Genomic DNA, 21,620 nt, shown 5'->3' on the forward strand with positions numbered 1-21,620 from the left:
CTGTGGGAACTCGGCTGTGGCTTCACAGCCGGGCACCCACCGCAAATGCGCGAGCTGCGCCGCACACCGTGATTGGCCGCACAGTCATCTGGGACCTGTCACGTGTCCCAGGTGACTGACAGGAGGAAAGGAGCAGAGCTGAGCCCTTCCTGTGGCGAGGGGAAGTGACGTCAGAAGCCCAGGCACTGAGGGAGGCAGACTACGAGGGGCCCCCTAGCAACAGCCATTTGGAGGCGAGTTTTTTGGAATTTTTATAATTTTTTTATTTTTGTGTGGAACACCACTTTAAATATCTTTTTTGTTTTGATGCACCTGGGATGTGTTTAGACCATTTAAACTGGAGGTTGATTTAGGCTTTAGGTTAAGCTTGTAACGGTAAAGAAGCTTGCATAAACATGATCATAAAGACCATTTGACCTTTTTCTCCCCCCTTTACTCTATAGATGGCTTGAAAAATGTAAAGGGGGTAAACCGCAACTTTTGTCAGGTAGTGATAAAATGTATGGTAGAATACATGATTGTCAATGATTGCTCATGTTTTGTGTTCCAGGTTGCATGCAGGGTATGATTCCTTACCTTCCTGAGCTGATCCCCCATCTTATTCAGTGCCTTTCTGATAAAAAGGCTCTTGTGCGTTCCATTACTTGCTGGACCCTTAGCCGCTATGCACACTGGGTAGTCAGCCAGCCACCAGACATGTATTTAAAGCCATTAATGACAGAGCTTCTAAAACGCATTCTTGACAGCAACAAGCGTGTACAAGAAGCTGCTTGCAGGTATGCTTACGTTTGGTGTATATGTTGGTGTTTTATATCAAATGTTTTTGTTAAGGATTGCAAGAGATTAGGTATTTTATGCCTTACATTGGTGTTAATGCATAGTCTTTTCTAACTATAATGCTGTGGGGGGGCAATAGCAATAAGGTACTGTAGTCAATTTATTTTTTAAACAATCCCATCATCCCACATGTATTATAAAATTCTGTATACATTTATGTCCTTATGATGCCTGAGTGAGAAACGGTGAATTAATCTGGAAATTGGAGACTGCCGTCATCTGACTGCATTTAAAGTGACTGTAAAGCTTTTTTTTGTTATCAATTAAAACTTTTATATTTACCTGCTCTGTACAATAGTTTTGTACAGAGCGGCCTCAAACCCTTCTATTCTGGGGTCCGCCACTGGAGCTTTCGGCCCCTTCTCCCCTCCTGAGTGCCCCCTCAGCAAGCCACATTCTATGGATGGAACTCTTGTGGGCTTGCTTCTGAACTAGTCTGTGTGTCCATTGATGTGCGCAGCTCAGCCCTGCTCCCTCCTCAGTTTTTAAATGACAGTAGCAGGAGTCAATGGCTCCTGCTGCTGTCTCCTATGAGGGGAGAGAGGAGAGCAGTGTTGCAGCTGTTGAACAGAGCATTGTATTGAGATCAGGCTCAGGGTAAGTATTTAGGGGGTCTGGGGGTAGCTGAACATAAAAGGTTGTTTTTTACCTTAATGTAGAGGATGCATTAAAGGAGTTGTAGAGGTAGAAGGTTTTTTTATCTTAATGCATTCAGGAGCAGTGAAGAGTGACCCAAAAAGAGGAGGAACTGGGCTGCTCTGTGAAAATCCACTGCGTAGAGCAGGTAAGTATAACATTTGTTATTTTTATTGAAAAACAAAACAAAAACCTTATGTTTAAGGGAAAGAAAACTCCTGCCTTTTAGATCCATTTTGAAGTAGAATGTTAGGCTCCAAAATTAAAATGGTTGGACAGACAGGCTTTCTCTTCTGCATTAAAGCTACTTACCTGTTTGTCTGCCCTTGTACAGTGAGCTGTGCAAGCACAGCTCAGTACACAAATTCAGCAATGCCGAATCTGACATAACTCCTGCACATGCGTGTGAGTGATGTAATCTCGGCCTGGCTGATGGCGACTGGCAATCAATACCCAAAACTGGAAGCCAGAAGAAGGCAGTGGCCAACGGTGAGTTCTGGGCAAGGGAGCATCACTGGATTGGAGGTGAGTAGTTCACCTTTAAAGTGATTGTAAATGTTAATTTTTTTTTATTTTTTTTATTTTTTTGCAAAGGGCAGCCACAATCTTCCTTTTCTGGGGGGCCCTGGAGGTGCTCCTGGCTCCTTCTCTTCATTGGGTGCCCCCTTGGAGAGCTACTTTCCTTTGGGGCACCCATGCGCACGCTGCCGAGTATTGCTGCTGCGTCCATTGGCACAGAGAGCAGGACTTTGGCCCTGTCCCCTGCTCCCATCACTGGATTTGATTGACAGCAGCCAGAGCCAATGGATCCTGCTGTTATCAGTCTATCCAATGAGGATGGAGTCAGTGGCTGGAGAATACATTAAGGTGAAAAACTGAGGCTTTACATCCCCTTTAAGACTCCCAGGCTTTGTTTTTGAGTCACTAACCTGGAACAAGTATACAGATTAGGAGTTTCAGCTTCAGTTGCCACATGCTTGTTTTAGGCCTGTGAAATATAAACTATTTGAAGTCTTAACAGTCAAAAAAAAAATTTCAGTACATGAGTGTTCAACTACCTGTTGAAGCAAAAGATGAGTGCTAGATGTAAAGTAGCATCTGATGTTTATGTATACAAAGCTTACTCTGGTATAATTTTTCTGATGTGTTTGGCTAAATGTCATTTGTTTTTGTATTCCCTTAGTGCCTTTGCTACTTTAGAAGAGGAAGCTTGTACTGAGCTCGTTCCCTACTTAGCTTACATTCTGGATACATTGGTCTTTGCATTCAGTAAATACCAGCACAAAAACCTTCTCATCCTTTATGATGCTATAGGAACGTTAGCGGATTCTGTTGGACATCACCTAAATAAGGCAGTGAGTACATAAAATTCTTCCTGACGGTTTTTATACTGGCTGTTGGCTTTTTCATATACAAAGCCATTTCGTAAAAACGTAAGAATTGTTGGTTTTGACATATCAAGTTTTATATATCAACAGTGCAATAAACAGTTTTAAGTCTGGGCATCAGAAATTTCTATGCACAAGTATGATGCTGAAGCATCACTAGGAATTCTGTTTACCATTGTTAAATATTGGAATGTCTAACTTTTTGCTCAGATTAAAGTTTGCAGTGGCTGAAGTGGTCTTAACCACTTAAGCCCCAGACCATTTTGCTGGCCAAAGACCAGAGCACTTTTGTGCGATTCAGCACTGCCTCGCTTTAACTGACAATTGCGTGGTCGTGCAATGGGGTTGTGTGGTTCCCAAACAAAATTGACGTCTATTCCCCTCCCCCCCCCCCCCCCTCACAAATAGAGCTTTCTTTTGGTGGTATTTGATCACCTCTGCGGTTTTTATTTGTGCTATAAACAGAAAAATAGCGTCAATTTTGACAAAAAAAAAGCATTGTTTTTTTGCTTTCTGCTATAATATTCCCCAAAAATATCTTAAAAAAACATTTTTTTCCTCAGTTTAGACCAATACATATTTTTCTACATATTTTTGGTAAAAACAATCGCAATAAGCTTTTGATTAGTTTGAGCAAAAGCCTACAAAATGGGGGATAGATTTATGGCATTTTTATTAATAATTTTTTTTTTACTAGTAATGACAATCAGATTTTTATCGTGACTGCGACATTATGGCGTACACATCGGACAATTTTGATGCCATTTTGGGACCATTCATTTATACAGCGATCAGTGCAATTTAAAATGGCATTGTTTACATTAGCATCTCCCCATTCTTCCTCTCTGTGAGGCGATCGCTGGTGTCTGCAAGGATACCCGCGATCATCTCACGAGGTCCCGGCCAGCGCGCGATGGCACAGAGGCAAATTTAAAGGGTCATACAGGTACGCCCATTTACCCAGCTGTGCCATTCTGCCGATGTACATCGGCGTACGCGAGTCGGGAACCGGTTAAACATATAGAGATACCCTTTGTCAAGAGACCTTTTAGCCTAATATAGTTTAAAGTGGTTCTAAATCTCTCACATGAAAATGAACAAAGCATATCGTTTGTACTTGCCCCAAGTGTCATTTCTCTTTGAGCTCTCTTCCCTTTATCTACATTGATGACCACCTCTCCCTCTCCCCTCCTTGGTACACAGCAGCTGACAGCTTTAACTCTGTATGTTTCCCTCTCAATGTGTAGAGGCAGTTGTGTCCATACCCTCACTTAGGTTTCACTGAGCTCTGTGCTCTACCTCTGCAGTATGTGATGTCAGATGCTTGCCCCTTTCTAATGCTGAGATGTGGCCTTTTATATGTGTTTTAGGAGGATGTAGATGAGAGAGCTCCAGATAAACGGGTACAATTTTATGTTTAAGGATTTGTTTTATCCTATCGTCACCTGAGGCTAGTCACTTCAGTGGGTGCATGTAAGGGTTCACAACCATTATACCTCTTCTGCCAGTCATTGCATCCAGGTACAAAATGCCTGCACAGATAAACAGATCTTTATAATTATCAAGATTTGCTTTTCCTCTATTTACTGGGTATATAGATAGAAAATGTTGTAACAACCAGCTCACCCTTCATATGTTCATCTAGGGATATATCCTGGTTGCAAGATCTTTGTAGACGCAAATGTTCCAAAATCGGCACCACAAAGGAAGATAAAATCCAAACTTAATATAAAATGGATTTAATCCTAATGCAGTTAGCCATTAATACTACTTTCTGTAATTTGTATTGCAGAACTAATCTTGGTTTTCTAGCTTGTTTGAGCACATATTTGAATCATTACAATTGTATTTATTTAATACAGTGAAGCAGATTGGATATGGCCTAATTGAATCATTTACTTTTGTCAGGAATATATTCAGATGCTGATGCCTCCACTTATTCAAAAATGGAATGTTTTAAAGGATGAAGATAAGGATCTTTTCCCTTTACTTGAGGTAAGCCCTTCTGAGCGTGATGACAGAGGGATTTTTTTGGTTATTTTAAGAATGTCATGTGTAAGAGCCGGTTCACACCGGGGCAACGCGTCTTCCAATGCCACCTTTGTAGGCAACTTGGACACGACTTGTCAAAACGACTTGGGGCGACTTACAACACGACTTTAAGTCGCCCCAGGCCAGGCGACTTTGGCTGTGGCCAATCAGAGAATGAGCACTCAAGGGGGAACTCCACGCCAAATTTTTTAAAAAAACGGCATGGGTTCCCCCTCCGGGACGGGAGCATACCAGGCCCTTAGGTCTGGTATTGATGTTAAGAGGAACCCCCTTACGCCGGAAAAATGGAGTGGGGGTTCCCCCCCCCCCCAAGGTCCTTACCCGAGCATGAAGCCTGGCCAGTCAGACCGTACCAGGCCATGTGCCCTCAACATGGGGGGGGGTTGGTGCCCTGGCCGTTGGTTGTCGGGGTCTGCGGGCAGAGGGCGTATCGGAATCCAGGGAGGCCCCAGATCCTGGCCCCCCACCCTATGTGAATAAGGGGTACATCGTACCCATTCACCTCGGGAAATGTGTCAATTAAAAAACACAACACACGTTTTAAAAGTAATTTATTAATGAGCTCTGGGGGTCTTCTTCCGACGTTGGTGGGTCTTCTGACGACTTCTCCGCTCTGTTCGGCCTCTCCTCCTGCTCTCTGGTGTCTTCTCCCGGGCTCCTCCGCTGTCTTCTTGGAGCTCTTTTACACGGCGCTGTCTTCCGCTGTACTGGCTTGTGCGATGTCCGAGGTAACTTGTATAGCTATAGGGCGTGGTCACCGGGTGATGTCACAGTGACCCCACCCGTTTATGACGTCACGTCCTGGGCATGCTGGGACTGTGACGTCATAAAGGGACTTCACCCGGTGACCACGCCCTGTACCTATATAAGTCGCACAAGCCAGTACAGCGGAAGACAGCGCCGTGTCAACATGGGAAGAAGGGCAGAGGATGGAGGAGACCGGGCTCCTCCGCTAGTAAAAGAGCTCCAAGAAGACAGCGGAGGAGCCCGGGAGAAGACGTGGGTGAAGAGGCCGAACAGAGCGGAGAAGTCGTCAGAAGACCCCCCCCCCCCCCCCCCCCCCCCAACGTCGGAAGAAGACCCCCGGAGCTCATTAATTACTTTTAAAACTTGTGTTTTTTCATTGACACTTTTTTTCCCCAGATTAATGGGTAGGGGTACAATGTACCCCTTACTCATTCACATAGGGTGGGGGGGCCAGGATCTGGGGCCCCCTTATTAAAGAGGGCTCCCGAATTCCGATAAGCCCCCGCCCGCAGACCCCGACAACCAACGGCCAGGCTTGTCGGGAAGAAGCCCTTGTCCTCATCAACATGGGGACAAGGTGCTTTGGGGTGGGGGGCGCCCCCCTTCCCCAAAGCGCCAACCCCCCATGTTGAGGGCACGCGGCCTGGTACAGTCCGGGGGGGGGGGCGCGCTCGCTCGTCCGAACCCCCTTCCTGACCGGCCAGGCTTCGTGCTCGGATAAGGGTCTGGTATGGACCTGGGGGGGACCCCCACACCGTTTTTTTCGGCATGGGGGGGGGGGGGTTCCTCTTAACATCTATACCAGACCTAAGGGCCTGGTATGCTCCCGGAGGGGGGACCCACGCCGGATTTTTTTAAAATAAATTTGGCGTGGAGTTCCCTCTCGAGAGCCGATTGTTCTGTGAGAGTCGCCTCAATATAGACTGAGATCCGACTTGGAGGTGACTTCCATTGAAATCAATGGGTACCAGTCGCCTAGAAGTCAGATAGAAGTAGTACAGGAACCTTTTTCTGAAGTTGGAGTGCATTAATTCGGCTCTCATTCACTTACATTGATTTTTACATGTAGTGCAACTAGGGGCAACCTGAAGTCAGATCTTGAGTTGCCGCTGTGTGAACGGGCTCTAAGGATGACCTGGTTTATTGGTACTTGTGTAACTTATTTTTTCAGCATTTATGGTTTTATGTACATGTCTCAAGTCTCAGACATAAAGGTGAACAGTGACATCTAAAGAGGTTGTATAGTGGGGTTTTCAGGCTGGGTTCACGATGCGAGGTGTACAGATTGTATGACTAAATTTGCATCGCATTCGGACCAAAGTTGTACAGGACCCTTTTTTTTGGTCCAATCCAGAATCTGATACGATTCATGTTCTGAATTGATCGTTCGCACTGCGATGTGCAAACCGATCCTAGGGGTGTCATTAACTTTGTATTGACACTCCCAGCAGTTCGCATATGGCAGTGTGAACTGCCTGGGAGCCCTATGCGATGCTGGAACCTTTGCTGGATTTGCACGGGTTCTCGCAATGCATATGTGTGAACCGAGCCTAAAAAGTGGTTGTTAAGCCCACTATGTCATATTTATATCATCCCTCTGTCAGATAAAAAGCTGCATCCTAGTGCCTGTGCTTGATTAAAAAATAAAATAAAAGATTTCTACCTGTTTAAACAGCATCTCTCAAGGATGAGATGACTCCAGGCTTTTGCTCTCCCCATATATCTCCAGTGGGTGGGGCCAAGATTCCCCTGCTGTCGGCCAGAGAGGACAGGAGCAGAGAGCCTGGAAGACCCTGTTAAACAGGTAGAAATCTTTATGAAAAAAATAAATAAAAAATAAAGCATAGACACGAAGACGCAGCTTTTTATCTGACAGAGGGGATGATATACAGATCAGTTTGTTTTGAAGCAGTGGGGGGAGGAGCAGATCAGCGATAGTGAGAGATGGCGGGGAGGAGGACAAAGGGAGATGCAGGAGAGCTGCAGATAGCAGCGTATGACGGAGCCACGTACGCTGACAACAGTGTCAGGGCTCAGCAGCCCTGATATATCAGATTCAGCATACAGAGGGCAAAGTTAGAAACTGGCAGGATCAGCCAGGTATTTCAGGTGATACAGGGGGCCAAAATACACAGCATAAGCACTGTGCTGTATAAAGTGCTTTAAAGGAACAGTATCTTAGTTTTTTTTGGGTTAACAAACGCTTTAAAGTACTAGAGAAAAGTCTTAAAGTACATACAATGTAATCAAAATTGATATTTAATTTGAACGGTCATAAAATTTTACATAGTCTAACCTACTACAGCAAAACTCGTACATAGTAGAACATCTTAAGAACTACACACCTTATTCCCCTATCTTTTAACAGTACATTAGTTATAGTATAAACATGTTTTGTTGAATATTTCCAGCATCTTCAGGGGTCGATGATGTGTAAACAATCTAGTATTTATCATACTAAAAGAAGACATAAACATCCATATGCAATCATGTGGATATCGGCAGTTACAAGGCAGGATGGGTTAGGAGGCGCTGCCAGGGACCAGAGGAGAGCACATCCCTAAACATTTATGTATAAAGGATATACAAGAATTGGACAAAATTATGGAAACACTAGTTAAAAACAGTATGGATTCCTAATCTAGTGCTAGACCGCCTTTGGCATCCAAGGCTGCCTGAATTCTCCTGGAAATTGACAAATATAAGTCTTGGATGGTGGACAATGGAATCAAATACCACTCTTCATGCAAAAACAGTTGCAGAAATGCCTGACTCGTAAAAGGAGCCGCGTTCTCCAAAATTGACCATAGTGGCTCTATGATATTGATGTACGGTGACCTCAGGAAGGTGGGAGACTTCATCTGTGTGCTCATCAAACCACGATTTGACAACACCAGCTGTGAATTGGAGCATTATGGTCTTGGCAAATTATGCTTTTTTTCGGGAAACAGTGTCTTTACCATGGGGTGTCCACGGTCATAAACTTGGAATGGTGTTCGCCAGATAAACATGTCCGGTGGTTGGGAATAGTGCGAAGCTCTATTTATTGGACCATATTAGTCTTCCATTGATCGATGGTCCACAATTTGAGTGTTACACCACACTCTCCTCTTCTGAGCATTAATATAGATCACTAGTGGTTTGGCAATTTGCAGTCAATTTTGCACTTTTCTTATTCCAGGTCACCATCCTGCGCAATGTCCTTTTTTGTCTTTCAGTTAGTTGACCATTTCAACTGCGCTTATGCGTGTCAGACTACATATTCTTGGAAACTGTATATGCCATCATAATCTTTTGATACTGTACCTCACGCTGCTGCAGATTGGCAACTTCAGTCAGAGTCAACAGCTAAGCGGGCACCAACAATTTGCCCTAAAACTCGGTAGGCTCTGACATGACTCTGTACTCCTAGCTGCGACGAAAGCGAGGCTTCCCACCTTTTTGCTAAGTCTCATCACACAGTGGAAGCAAAAGAATGTTGCATTACTTCTGCTTTCAATGCAAAACTTGTCGCTTTCACACCTGCAAATCATGCAGTGTTTCCATCTTTTTTTCAAACCCCTGTATGTGATCCACCCTAAGCACACCACTGGAAATAAACACCTGCTCACTCTTAGCACACGAGCCTTGACCTCCTCCAAACAGACCCCCCTTCCTTGCACAAGGCCCCTATTCCACCCTGCTTCTCAGTGGCTGTCTTTAACATGGTTGCTGAAACCCAGGTCTTGAAATATAGAAAACTACCCCCCACATGAACTATAAAAAATATGCAGCGCTAAAATGTTATAATAAAGTCCATACACATTTCATTACATTAGCATTGAGACTACTGAATCAATATAGAAATTAAACAAAATAATCCAACACCGGCCAATGTGATATAAGATGGCACTTGGCACCAAGGTGATCAACCCAAGCTGCTTACAAAATATAAGGGACCCTCAAGTAATAGTGGTCACAAAAGGTCAAGGTTATGCAGATCCCACAAACCCTCCAGTGGCACTGATGTTTCAAGGGTTGAATCATGATTTAATAGCTGGCACAGATCTAAGGCATATGGACATATCCTCAGTGAAATAAAAATAGTGTAGTATGTACGAATAAAATCAATTATTTTTTAAAGTAACCCACTTGTGTATCAAGGAGTAATAATTTGTTTCAAACCAAAAAGATTGCCGTGGTGTCCAGCGTGAGGATGCCATACATCGTAGGTCCTGCTTACCTTGCCTGGTGTGAAGACAAATGTGCATTCTGGGGAATACTCTGTATTCTGGCATTTCTGCAGTCTGGTCTTGACCAGTGTCTGGCCCAAGGTAACCCTTAAAGAGAACCACCTCTAATGGAAAATGTACCCAGTGAAACACGTGTTTGCGCAAAAAATGGGCTCTTCCTGTGGTTGATTGTGCAATTGCCAACACTGCCTTCTGCTCGTCTTTTCTGTGTTTCTGTGCCTTGCAGCACGTCATGAGACAAAAATTGAGAATGGTCTCAATCTCCTTTTTATATGTGCAGATTTCTTTGGCTCAGGCTTGGAAGCTACCTGTAAAAGGTTCCTCACACATGTACTTTTCCAGGAAAGATGCCTGTTTGATTCACTTGACCAATTCATGAAAGGTGATGGGTGTGAAAGTTTTATTTCCCCAGGAGGCAAATCCTTGCTCCTCTAAACGCTGAGCACCTCCATGCTCTCCCTAGGCTTCAACTTTACCGAAGTTCAGACCTTACTTTTGACACGAGACTTGGCCCACTAAGGCTACCTCTTCTCAAAGGCAGTTGTGGTATCAGTACAGCCACAGAAGAGGTTCCACTCAAACTTGTTCATGGTGCCAAAACTCAACAGACTTGAACTCCCCTAATGAATTCCTACACGTTCTAATGTTTTGTTTGGAATCTGCAAGGTCATAAATTGCACTTCTAGACAAGGAGAACATGCAAGATGCTTGCCTACAAATTTCCATTCAACCCAACTCATCAGCGCTTCCTATGCTTTGCACTGGCAGTGACCACTTCGTTTGTTGCATTGCATTTCGGGCCTGTTTTCTTTCCCCAGGGTGTTCACCAGAATCTTAGCACTTTTTGCCTACTTGACAAGGCAAAGGTGACAGACTATCTAGATGACCTTATCCCGAAGTAGTCGCCTACCTTACAGGTCTCATCAAATGTCCAAAAATCGCCTTCAACAAATCTGCTCTCCAGCCCTCCCTGCACCCCCTATACTTGGGTCTAATCCTAAAAACATCTCTGGCAAAGGTCTTTCTCACAGAAGAAAAAGTTCTCGAAGAGCTCATAAAATCCACAGTGAGTTCTGAGCCTAATGGTGGCCGCCTTTGAGACAGTATCTTTCACCCAATTCCTTTCAAGTATTCTCCAACTTCAGTAAATATTCTATCGAAATGGAAAAAGCCGTCTTTCTTTAGATCTCCCCATGCTTCTTGTCTCCTCCCATGCTCGTCTCCAGGATTTCTCCAGAGCCTCTCCCATCCTCTGGAACTTGCTACCTCCACTGGTCCGGCTATCCCCTACTCTTGCTACCTTCAGGAGATCCCTGAAAACTCATCTCGTCAGGGAAGCCTATCTTGTCTCCAACTAATCTCCTACCACTTCCATCAGCTCATTCCCCACAATTATAACCTTTTGTTCCACCTGCCCCACCCTATTAGATTGTAAGCTCTTCTGAGCAGGGCCCTCTTAATCCTCTTGTATTTTATTATATTGTTTCCTTTTTATGTTGTAAAGCGCTGCGTAAATTGTTGACGCTATAGAAATCCTGAATAATAATAATGCTTCTAACAGCCCAAGCAAGAAAATCCTTGTCCTGGTGGATCACTACTGCAATTATGAACAGTAGTAAAATCTTTTTCCTCACAGATGAAATAGGGCAAAAAAGGAAGACAGTGATTTTTCTGGCACAAAATTGGCCCTGAGCAACCTGTTACACAAACTTGCTCAGACTTCTGACAGAAGACTCTTGGCCTCTTCCCAAGGGGCCAGGTCTGTTCTCCCAAGGCCCTCCTAGTTGTTAACCCAGTTGTAAAAGGATAGAGGGATTTCAGTTTTTTTTTTTCTTGCCTTACTGAAATCTACTTTCAGGAAGATTTATTATACCTGGAAATCCAGGGTCACCTAGTGCAGCCTTAGTCTATTGGATCTTAGAGATTACTATTTGCGTCACATTCTTACCTTCTTGCAAACAGGACTTTACCAGAATATGGCTCTTGACATCCTGAAAGGACAGGTATCCTCATTTTGCATCCTTTTTCAAAGGCCTTTGGCTTTGCATACCCTTGTTAAAACTGTTATCTATGGTGTTTCTCATGTCAGGTCCCCTTTACAAGCACCCACTGCCTCCATCGGAGCTTAATTTGTTTCTCTTTGACTTGCCCTTTGAATCCATCAGGGATATTCCCTTGCAGATTCTTGGTCACTATAAAGTCTTTCAGGCGTGTTTCTGAATTGGAGGGCCCTTTCCTGTAAAGAGTCTTTCCTCATACTTGCATACAATCAAATTCTCTTTATGGACCAGGTTATCCCTGGTGTGACCCCCCGTGGGGACTCCATGTACTGGGGTTGTCTCCATTACCATGGCTTCAGTCTGGCACTCCAGAACAGAGGTTTCCCTTCACAATGATGGAGCCTTTCTTGAGACCGCTTTCTATGTTGGAATCCATTGGACATCACCTTGGTGTTTGCATGTTGGCATCAGTCAGTTATCTCAAGACTTTAGTGCGCTCAGCCAAAGATGACGTTGGCTGGCTTGATTTTTGATCATGAAATAATATAGCAGCAGTGAGATGAGCTTCAGATGCAAATTTATCTGTGCTAGAGTGTACTGGTATCTTGCATTTTATACAAAAGCAGAAACATTTAAATCCATTATTATTCATGATCCTAGTGAATTCTTCATTCAAATAATGTGAACTTGCAGTAGGTATCATAACGTTTATCTCAGAAAATTTCAATAACTTGATAGTACCATATAAGCCTTTGTACCCTTATCTTGAAACTGAACAGTTATAATTGGGTAACCCACTTATCCCTAAAAAAGTAATATTACTGAGATTAACTTTGTTTTGCCTGAAGGTGATCTAAAGGGGTTATTTTGCATCATAATCCATGATTGCACGGTGAATTTGCCAGGTGATTTTTCTGGCCAATTTTTTCCGAGTTAAGGAACCTCCCTTACGAAGCGATATTAAGCCAAAAATGCATAACAATCATTAGATGTGGTGGCTGCATTCATTTTCTTTAGGCTTTTTCCTTCTGGTGATCTGGTCAGTAAAATACTCCCTGTAGTAGAATACCCTTCTGGATGAAGGAGCACAGGGGGGCACCTTTAGACAGGTGTTAAATGTACTAGCATGTTTAGATACACTAACAAATCGAAGCCAGACTCCAGCTCACACTGCAGTTACACAATTGGTTATAGCAACAGTTTGTCAGTGGTATATGGTTTGTCTGATCCTTGTAATTGCTACATCAGCAAGCTTGTTTTTTTCAAAAACAGACTTACTGGCCGGATCACCAGGTGAAAATAAAGGAAAGAAAGCCTAAAAGAAAAAATGCAGCCACCACCTCTAAGAATTGGTAAGCTGCAATATGATGATTGCTTTTGGGTTTAATACTACTTTATGGGCTCATTCTACCAGATCTATTATCATGCCTTGGGCATTTCAAAATCAAGCTTTTGTTGCACAGTTTTGTAATGCTGTTACCTTATCTTTTATGGCTATTTTGCATATTTTTATGACACAAAAAGATAATTAAAAAAAGGCACCACTGATGAGGAGCTACTGACAGACATGACTGAGTGGCATCTGAAGGGCACTGACAGGCATTACTGATGGGGCAATAGTATAGGCACTGGCAGGTGTTTATTATGGGTCGCTGGTTGGCAGGTGATGGGCACATCTGATGGGGGCTACACTGATAATGTGCTGGTTATCAGCACAGACCCTGAAAAGAGAACCATTATCAAATTCTTATTTAGGGCTGCAACTAACGATTATTTTCATAATCTGTTAGTTGGCATATTTTCGATTAATCAGTTAATAACCTTAAGAAAAAAAGTGTATTGTATAATATGTAAAGTTTAAAAAAAAGGCAATTTATTCTTTAATATCTCTATGCAGTGGTAAATATAAATAACCAACTATATGGTTAGGGAGCAAAATATCTAATCCACTCTGAGAATAACAGACCGAAGAGATATACTTTAAATACTATTAGCAGAGATATACTGTATATACTATTAGAGATATACTAGAGGGTGAATCTGTTAAATATTGGACATCACATTTTTATTTAAAAAAACAATTTCTTCCTTCAAAAAGTCATTTTAAGAACATTCGATTTTCTAATCGTTAGTGGGGTAATATCGACATTCATTTTCAACCACAGTGACGGGAAAATTTGGAAATGGAAAACTTCTTGGTCAAAACAATTTTCAGTCAGATTAGAATGATTGTGTGAGATGCGAACGTGACACGCCAGAGGGGAGGGGCCAGGTGGTGTCGGCCATACAAGCGAGCGGAGAGGAGATGCTCCGGAAAGCCAGCGGGGGAGGATAGGCGGAGTGAGAGCCCACGTTGGCCCCGCCAGACGGGAGTCTCCTGTCCGCCGTGTGTGAGCCCCCCAGACTCGCAGGTCCGAAGAGACCGGCGACCGATTAAGGAACACGGCAGGCACAGGGGTGCAGAGCAGCAAAGTGGCAGGCTGCATTGCACCCAGGAACCTCCAGGAGCCGCCAGAGACCGCCCAACTTGCTGGGGTTGGAAGCCCCCTGTGTCTAGCGGCAGCTATTTAACTCTCATCTATGAGTACACGCTAGAACCCCACCTGAATGTCAATTCCACCACTTTTAAAGACCGTCAAAGTTAGAGAATGGGGCTGGGTGCTGTTCCACAGGTGTGATCTTAAAGCTCTCAATGGTTAATGATAAAAGACCGCATAGCTGTTTAACAGAGACTTGCTAGAAACTCCAAGGAGGTTGAATTATGGCTGAATGATCCGTAAGCAAATAAGCTAAGCATAAATGCACACAGTATGTGAAGTTGTGTTCATAGTGGAGAAATATTGATAATTTTATATTCTCAAGCTTAAGGTATTGAGCCTGCATTACTTAGTAACTTTTGGACGGTTGTGCCTGTGATATCCAACATGGCTGAATTACAAGAGTCAGCAGTGTTCTATTCCCCTCTGGTGCAGGATGAAGGGACTATGAGATTTTCCTCTTTTTTTTTTTTTTTTTTTCTTTCCTCCTGAGGGATAATTATATGCGCTAACAGCACTAGGATACTGTGCGGAAGTAGAAGAGATATTTCTCTCCCACTGGGGGGGGGGGGGGGGGACGAGGAGAGAAAATTGCAGAGATTTACAGAATAAGGAAATCCAAATAACTATGAAAGGACGTCCCCAGAGAGGGACGGATCCCAAGAACACAAGGGAGAGCATATACACCAGCTCAGCTCAGAAATATCTTAAGGACGGTAATTTAAAGAGCCCAGGAATGGAAAAAAAGAAATGCATAACTAAAGGAAAAAAAGAAGGAACTGGAGAAGTAAAGGCAGAACAGGAAGATAAATCTAGGGAGGAAACAGGCTTAGAGGGAGCACGGGTACTAAATTAGACAGTTGAACAAGGGGGGATATGGCATAAATCCCTACGAAAATAGAAATGATGGAAATGTTTAGCAAACTAGAAATTTCAATTAAATCAGATATTAACAATCTAAGGATGGATATGGCCCATTTTCTAAGGAGGATTGAGGAAGTGGAGGACATTTCTGGAAAGCAAGCGCAAGATATAATGTGACTTAAATCTCAAGTGAAGGCTTTGCAAACTAACCATAGAGATATTCTATATAAGTTGGAAGAGCAGGAGACCCAAAGTAGACTCCAAAACCTACGCATCAGATCCCTACCAGAACAGCAAGGGGAGGACTTGATGGAAAAAATGAAAAAGATATTTAACCCAATCCTAGGTAGAGGAGGAGAGGTTCTAAAAATAGGCCGGGTCCATAGGATCAGGAAACCCCCGGGGTTGAGAGAAGGGATACCTCGAGATGTTGTTAAGCTTTGTGCTTATGAGGCTAAAAATAAGATTTGGAGCAAACTTAGAGGAATACCCCCCACTACAATTTGAAGGAACTGAGATTCAAGTCTTCTTTGGTCTGTCAGGGATACTCGCCCAGAGACTAAAACTGAAACCTCTTTTAGACTCATTGAGGGCGGCAAATTTAAAGTATAGCTTGGGTTTCCAGTCATTGCTATTGGTTCACAAAGAAGGGAGGACAGTTCGACTGAGGTTTCTCAATGATCTCCAAGAGTTTTGTAAATATCTGGACATCCCAGTCCCTAGCATTCCAAGCTAGTGGAAGGAAATAAGATCTGTAGTGTGGGAAGGGGCGGTGGTCAATATGTAACTGATATTGATATAGGGTTAATTTTGTGGGTGCTTGCCTTTTTGCATTGTTTTTTGTCTGGACATGGGCCTATATGGCCTGAGATCCACCCTCAGGAGATGGTGGCCAAGATGGGATCAGTTCAGATACCCAACTGTGGGCACAGGGCTGAGTTATGGCTGGAGGGGGGAGGGTGAAGGGGATGGCGATTGGGGGGAGGAGCGTAGGATGGGGTGCACCTTATAGGTACGAGTAATCTACAAGAGTCTAAGGCAGTACAATTGCTCCCGATAAACTTTATCTAAAAAACAGGTAGAAGATAGAATTACATTTTCTGACATAATGTCAAGGGACTTAATTCCCTGATTAAGAGACATAAGATTCTTAGAGAAATTAAACAAAGCCAGGCAGATGTGTTGTTCTTACAAGAGACACATTTAACTCCGGAAAATAACATTAAAATATATTCAAAAGACTTCCCCCACTTGGTATTGCAGTGACTCCCCTATTAGTGGGCTAAAGGGGGTGGCAGTCAGGTTCTCTAAGAAAATAAAATTGACGGTATTAGTGTGTCTGACCCGGAGGGCCGCTTTTTACTTAAGGGTAGACTGGGAGAGAACACATATACTTTGGCTAACCTCTACTGCCCAAATAAAAGCCTGGTAAGATTTCTGAAGCAGGTGTTGAACCGTTTGGAGGGTTTCAAGGTGGGAAAGGTTATCCTGGCGGGGGATTTTAATTTTGGCTTGGACCCTTTGATGGATAGTACGTCCTGTGCTCAGGGGACGAGTAAGGTTCAATTAAAAGGGATAAAATCCAAGCTGCATCAATGCCAATTGATAGATATATATATGGTGGGTAAAACATGCTAACGTTAAAGACTATACCTTCTTCTCCCCTGTGCACGGGACTTACTCAAGATTAGACTATATATTAGTAGATCACAGACTGTTAGAACAAGTGAGGGAAGTTTAAGATAGAAACAATGTCATTATCAGACCATGCCTGGTCTCGATGAGGATCCCGGGGATCCAAAGAGTGCCGTTTACCTGGCGGTTAAACGAAAATTTGCTACAGGAGGAGGAGACGGCTGAAGAAGTATGGAAAGAAATTGAGTTTTACTTCTTGTATAATGATACTGGGGAAACCTCGGCTGCCTCGCTATGGGAGGCGCACAAGGTCTATATTAGAGGGATCCTCATCTCCATAGGGGCGAGGGGAAAACGAAAAGGAAAAAAATCTTACAGAAGAAATTTTTAGACTAGAACAAGAGCATAAAAATCATAGGGGTCAACAGCAGGAAATCTTTCATGCATTGGTAAATGAGAAGAGCTTAACAATGTTTTTGAGCAAGAATCTAGAAAGGAGAAAAATAGAATTCTACAAGATAAGCACCATTGGGGAGATAAATCAAGTAAAGATTGATCCAGGTTGGTGAAAAAGAAAAGGGAAGGTAACTTCATTGAAAAAATTCTAAATAAAGCAGGAGAGACCGTGTACACTACAAACGAGATCGCGCAGGAGTTTAGGAATTATTATAAATCACTTCATGCAGTCAAGAAGAAGGACCAGCCCAAGCAAAAGGAGAAAGAATAAAATAAGAGTTCTTAGAAAATAGTGCATTAACTTCATTATCAGAGAGTGACACAAACATCATGGAGGGACCAATAACACAGGAGAAAATATATGAAGCCTTAAAGTCTCCCTCAGGCAAAAACCCGGGGCCAGACGGCTTTATGACGCTTTATCGTAAAAAGTATAAAGAAATATTAGTCCCAAAACTCTGCCACTATTGGAATAAATTAGGAGTGGAATGTGAAATGGGAAGAGATGCATTGTCTGCATCAATAACAGTGATATTAGAAGGCATGGATAGCCAGCTATGCTCTAGCTATAGACCCATTGATTTATTGAACGCTGACGCCAAATTATACACAATTATATTGGCCAAAAGACTGAAGGAGAAGATGACCGAATTGGTCCATCCAGATCAGCTCGGATTTATATCTGCCTGAGAAGGAAGGGATATTTGTGTCTGGGCTATATTGCTCCTGCAGGCAACTAAGATCGGTGGGGACCCCAGTCTACTCCTGTCGATGGATGCTGAAAAGGCCTTCGACAGGGTAGACTGGGGTTACATGTTGAAATATTTGAAGGTCATGGGAGTTGGCCCCAGGATGATCAACTGGATAAAAGTGTTATATAAGGACCCCTAAACATCGGTAAAAGTGAATGAAGTATCCGCTCTCCCATTTTCAATGAAAAACAGAACAAGACAGGGGTGCCCACTGTCCCCCTTATTGTCCATATCATTGGAGCCTTTATTGGCTTCCATTACAAAATGTGTGGACATTAGGGGGATAAGGGTGGGAGAGGAGGAGCACAAAATTGCAGCATTTGCTGATGATGTGCTCTTTATAACAAATCCCAGGACAACGATCCCCAATCTGTTAAATGTTCTAAAAAAAAAAAGAATTGAGAATTCTCAAATCTTAAAATAAACCCTAATAAGTCGGAAATATTAAACATCAATATAAATAAACTAGAGGAAGAAAAACTCTCAAAACAATTTCACTTCTCATGGAGAAAATATATTAACGGACACCCTTGGGAAAATCTACCTGATAAAATATATACCCTTATTAGACGAGAAAGAAGAAGAGAAAATAAAAAAAATGACAACCTGCCCCCTGTCATGGTTCGGGCGAATAGACGCTGTAAAAGTAATCCCCAAAATCCTCTACAAATTTCAGATGCTCTCGTAAAAATTCCACAATCCTTTTTTTAGAACCTTAAAGGGTATAATATCTAGCTTTATATTTCGCAATAAAAAAAAAAACCTAGGAAAAAAATCAGGGAGGCCTAGCGGTGGCGGATTATAAAAAATATTATAATGTGGTGCCACTTTCACGATTAATAGAATGGACAAAAGAATTTAGCGATAAGAGATGGATAAATATAGAATACACTATGAGTAATATACATTTAGGTCACATAATATGGAACCCACCACAATTTAGACATTGGGACAGAATACACATGATATAACACGCACCACACTTAAAATATGGGATAGGGTACATACACAAAAAAACACAATTACAATTCACCTTTGATTTATTTAAATGAAAATGAATATTTTGAGCCTGGGATGATGAAAGTTGGAGGAAATTTGGATTAAAAAAGAAAACGCGCAAGTGAAAGATATAGTAAAAATTTTTAAAATCCGCACTTTACAAGAACTTCAATTGGACACGTAGGGGATGAATATTGACATATGGAGGTACATCCAATTGAAATATTTTGTGGGGAAATTACCAATCCCAATTCGATCTGGAGAAGATTATACTCCGATGGAGAGGCTTGTTATGAAGGCAAACTCAAAAAATAACATTGCACGACTCTATAAAATTCTTTCAGAGGGAGAGGGATTGGAGGTCCCTACATATGTCAAGAAATGGGAAAGGGAAATAGGAATTAGCTGCACTAAACACATTAGAAAAAATTTGGAAATTGACACATGGCTCCGCGATAGACTCCAAGATGGCGGAAACAAATTATAAATGCTTGGCAAGATGGTATTATACGCCTGACAGAACCAAGTAACTTCCAGCAAGAGAGGTTCTCTGAGTGTTGGAGAAGGGTGTAAAATCAAAGGTACAATGCTCCACATATGGTGGGAGTGCGCCATCATTAAAAAAAATTTTGGATAGAGACCTTAGAACTTATAAAGCTAATTACTAACGAAACTATTCCAGCAGACCCATGGACATGTTAGTTCCATAGGACAAATAGATCAGTGAGACAATATAAAGTTTTGATAATCCCAACTTTGCTTAATGTAACAAAGAGCTCAATCCCCAAAAATGGCAGGAAATAGCCCTAAAATTCGAGATTGGATATTTGCAGTAAATACCATACAAAAATTAGAGAGGGATGAAGAATGGGAGGAGGACCAGTTAGTAGAGGTAGAATGGAAGGATAAATGGAAAGAGTCGGATAAGTTTAAAAGCGCTTGGAGATAACTCGAACTAGAAAATAAGACAGGAGAGAAGTGAGAAGGGAGGATCAGGGGAGAAGATGAGAAAAGTAAGGGAAAGGAGTCTGCTGACTGCCGCATGGACAGAAATACATGTGCAGAGGGAGGGGGTAGGGAAAATGGGGGGGTTTGAATAAAGATTGTATGTAATTTTAATTGTTCTATGTTTTTTGTATGCTGAAAAATTTATAAAATTAAAGAATTAAAAAAAAAAAGGAATTTTCAGAGAATGTATGTGGTTTTCGTTTAGAATTAACATTCATTTTAACAGAATGTTAAAAACCACAATATTCGGCAAATGTGCAAAGATTTTTCGTCAATATTCTCGTCTGAAATTTGATCCGTGTGGCCAGCGAAGGCTTGGTACACACCTATGCAGTTTGCTTTTGATTGTGTTTTTGATTTTTGAACACGTGATTTGCGTTTTTGCATTTTTTTTTTTTGTGCAGTTTTTGAAGAGTTGTCCCTTACCTCCTCTGGGAGTCCCCTCTCGGCTCTCTGCCTGCTCCTCACCCAAGTGCCCACCTAGTAAGCTGTGTGCTATGGTGGGCACACATGTGGACGCGTTCCTGATCCCGGCTGTGTGCGCCCATAGATATGAGGGGCTCTGCTCACAGAATTTGACAGACAGCATCAGGAACCTTTAGCTCTTGTTGCTTTCAGTATAGCCTGTGAATCCAGGAAGGAGGATGAGAAGAGTTGCAGCCTGGCACAGCTCTGGATCGAAAGAGGACGCTAAAAAATGTTCGAGATGGAGGAAATGCATTATGGTAATTCGGTTTAGGCCTTTGCAGGTCTGAGAGATGAAAGAAGGGAGATTAAGGTCTGGTGTGACACCTCCATCCCTAATAATGCACACAAAAAAACAAGAAAAATAGTCCTGGGACTTTAGATAAGGTGAGAGAGGTTAAGCCAATGTCCACAGCGAACACTGAGACAAAATCAATTCGTTTCAAAATGTTATTTAACAGGGCGGCAACAACAATGATTGTGAGTTACCTGACATAATAGCCAATGTACACAACACAGATGAAAGTAAATATACAAAGATTTATTACAAATGTTGTACATCCATGAGCAAAAAAACTTGAAAGTTGCTGGGTCAGTAAATACACATACACAATAACAAAATAAAATGTACATACATGTCGACAGGGGAGTATGCAGACATCAATAATACCCAGCATCTACTGGCATAAAACAAGCATCAATAAAGCCCTATGCATTTCGCAAGACCCTGCTCATTTCTTCAGGGGCGGATGCAAGAATGTTGTATCTGCAATGTAAATAAGATCGATAAATGTATGTTGATAAATGGGGGCAGGCGGAATAATTGGCAAGAGAGGTCTGAAACAGAGACCTCATACTTACTGAAGGTCCGAGATACATCGCCAAACGCTGGATATCAAAATGGCAGCCGTTTAGTGCATCCAGCTTGGGAGCTGAGGGGTTGGAACAAACCAAGGCCACAACAGGGGAACATCTGCAGGAACAGCACAGTCTGGATAGGGGTATTTCTCAC

The 21,620-nt window shown here is 42.5% G+C and overlaps 1 protein-coding gene across 3 annotated transcripts in view; it reads left to right on the top strand.

Moving 5' to 3' along the window:
* TNPO1 (transportin 1) overlaps window positions 1-21,620 on the top strand; it is a 281,541-nt gene that overhangs the window by 210,171 nt on the left and 49,750 nt on the right. For all 3 annotated transcript variants that reach the window (XR_013263933.1, XM_077462501.1, XM_077462500.1), the window contains exons 12-14: window positions 551-776; window positions 2,657-2,828; window positions 4,770-4,856. Coding sequence is in view for 2 of the 3 variants with exons in the window: in XM_077462501.1 (XP_077318627.1) it covers window positions 551-776; window positions 2,657-2,828; window positions 4,770-4,856 (485 nt within the window). In the remaining variant the exon portion in view is untranslated. The remainder of the gene's footprint in view (window positions 1-550; window positions 777-2,656; window positions 2,829-4,769; window positions 4,857-21,620) is intronic.

Source organism: Lithobates pipiens, unplaced genomic scaffold (genome assembly GCF_037356315.1).
Source record: "Lithobates pipiens isolate NorthernLeopardFrog02 unplaced genomic scaffold, aLitPip1_a1.2 Scaffold_3, whole genome shotgun sequence".
Lineage (NCBI taxonomy): Eukaryota > Metazoa > Chordata > Amphibia > Anura > Ranidae > Lithobates > Lithobates pipiens.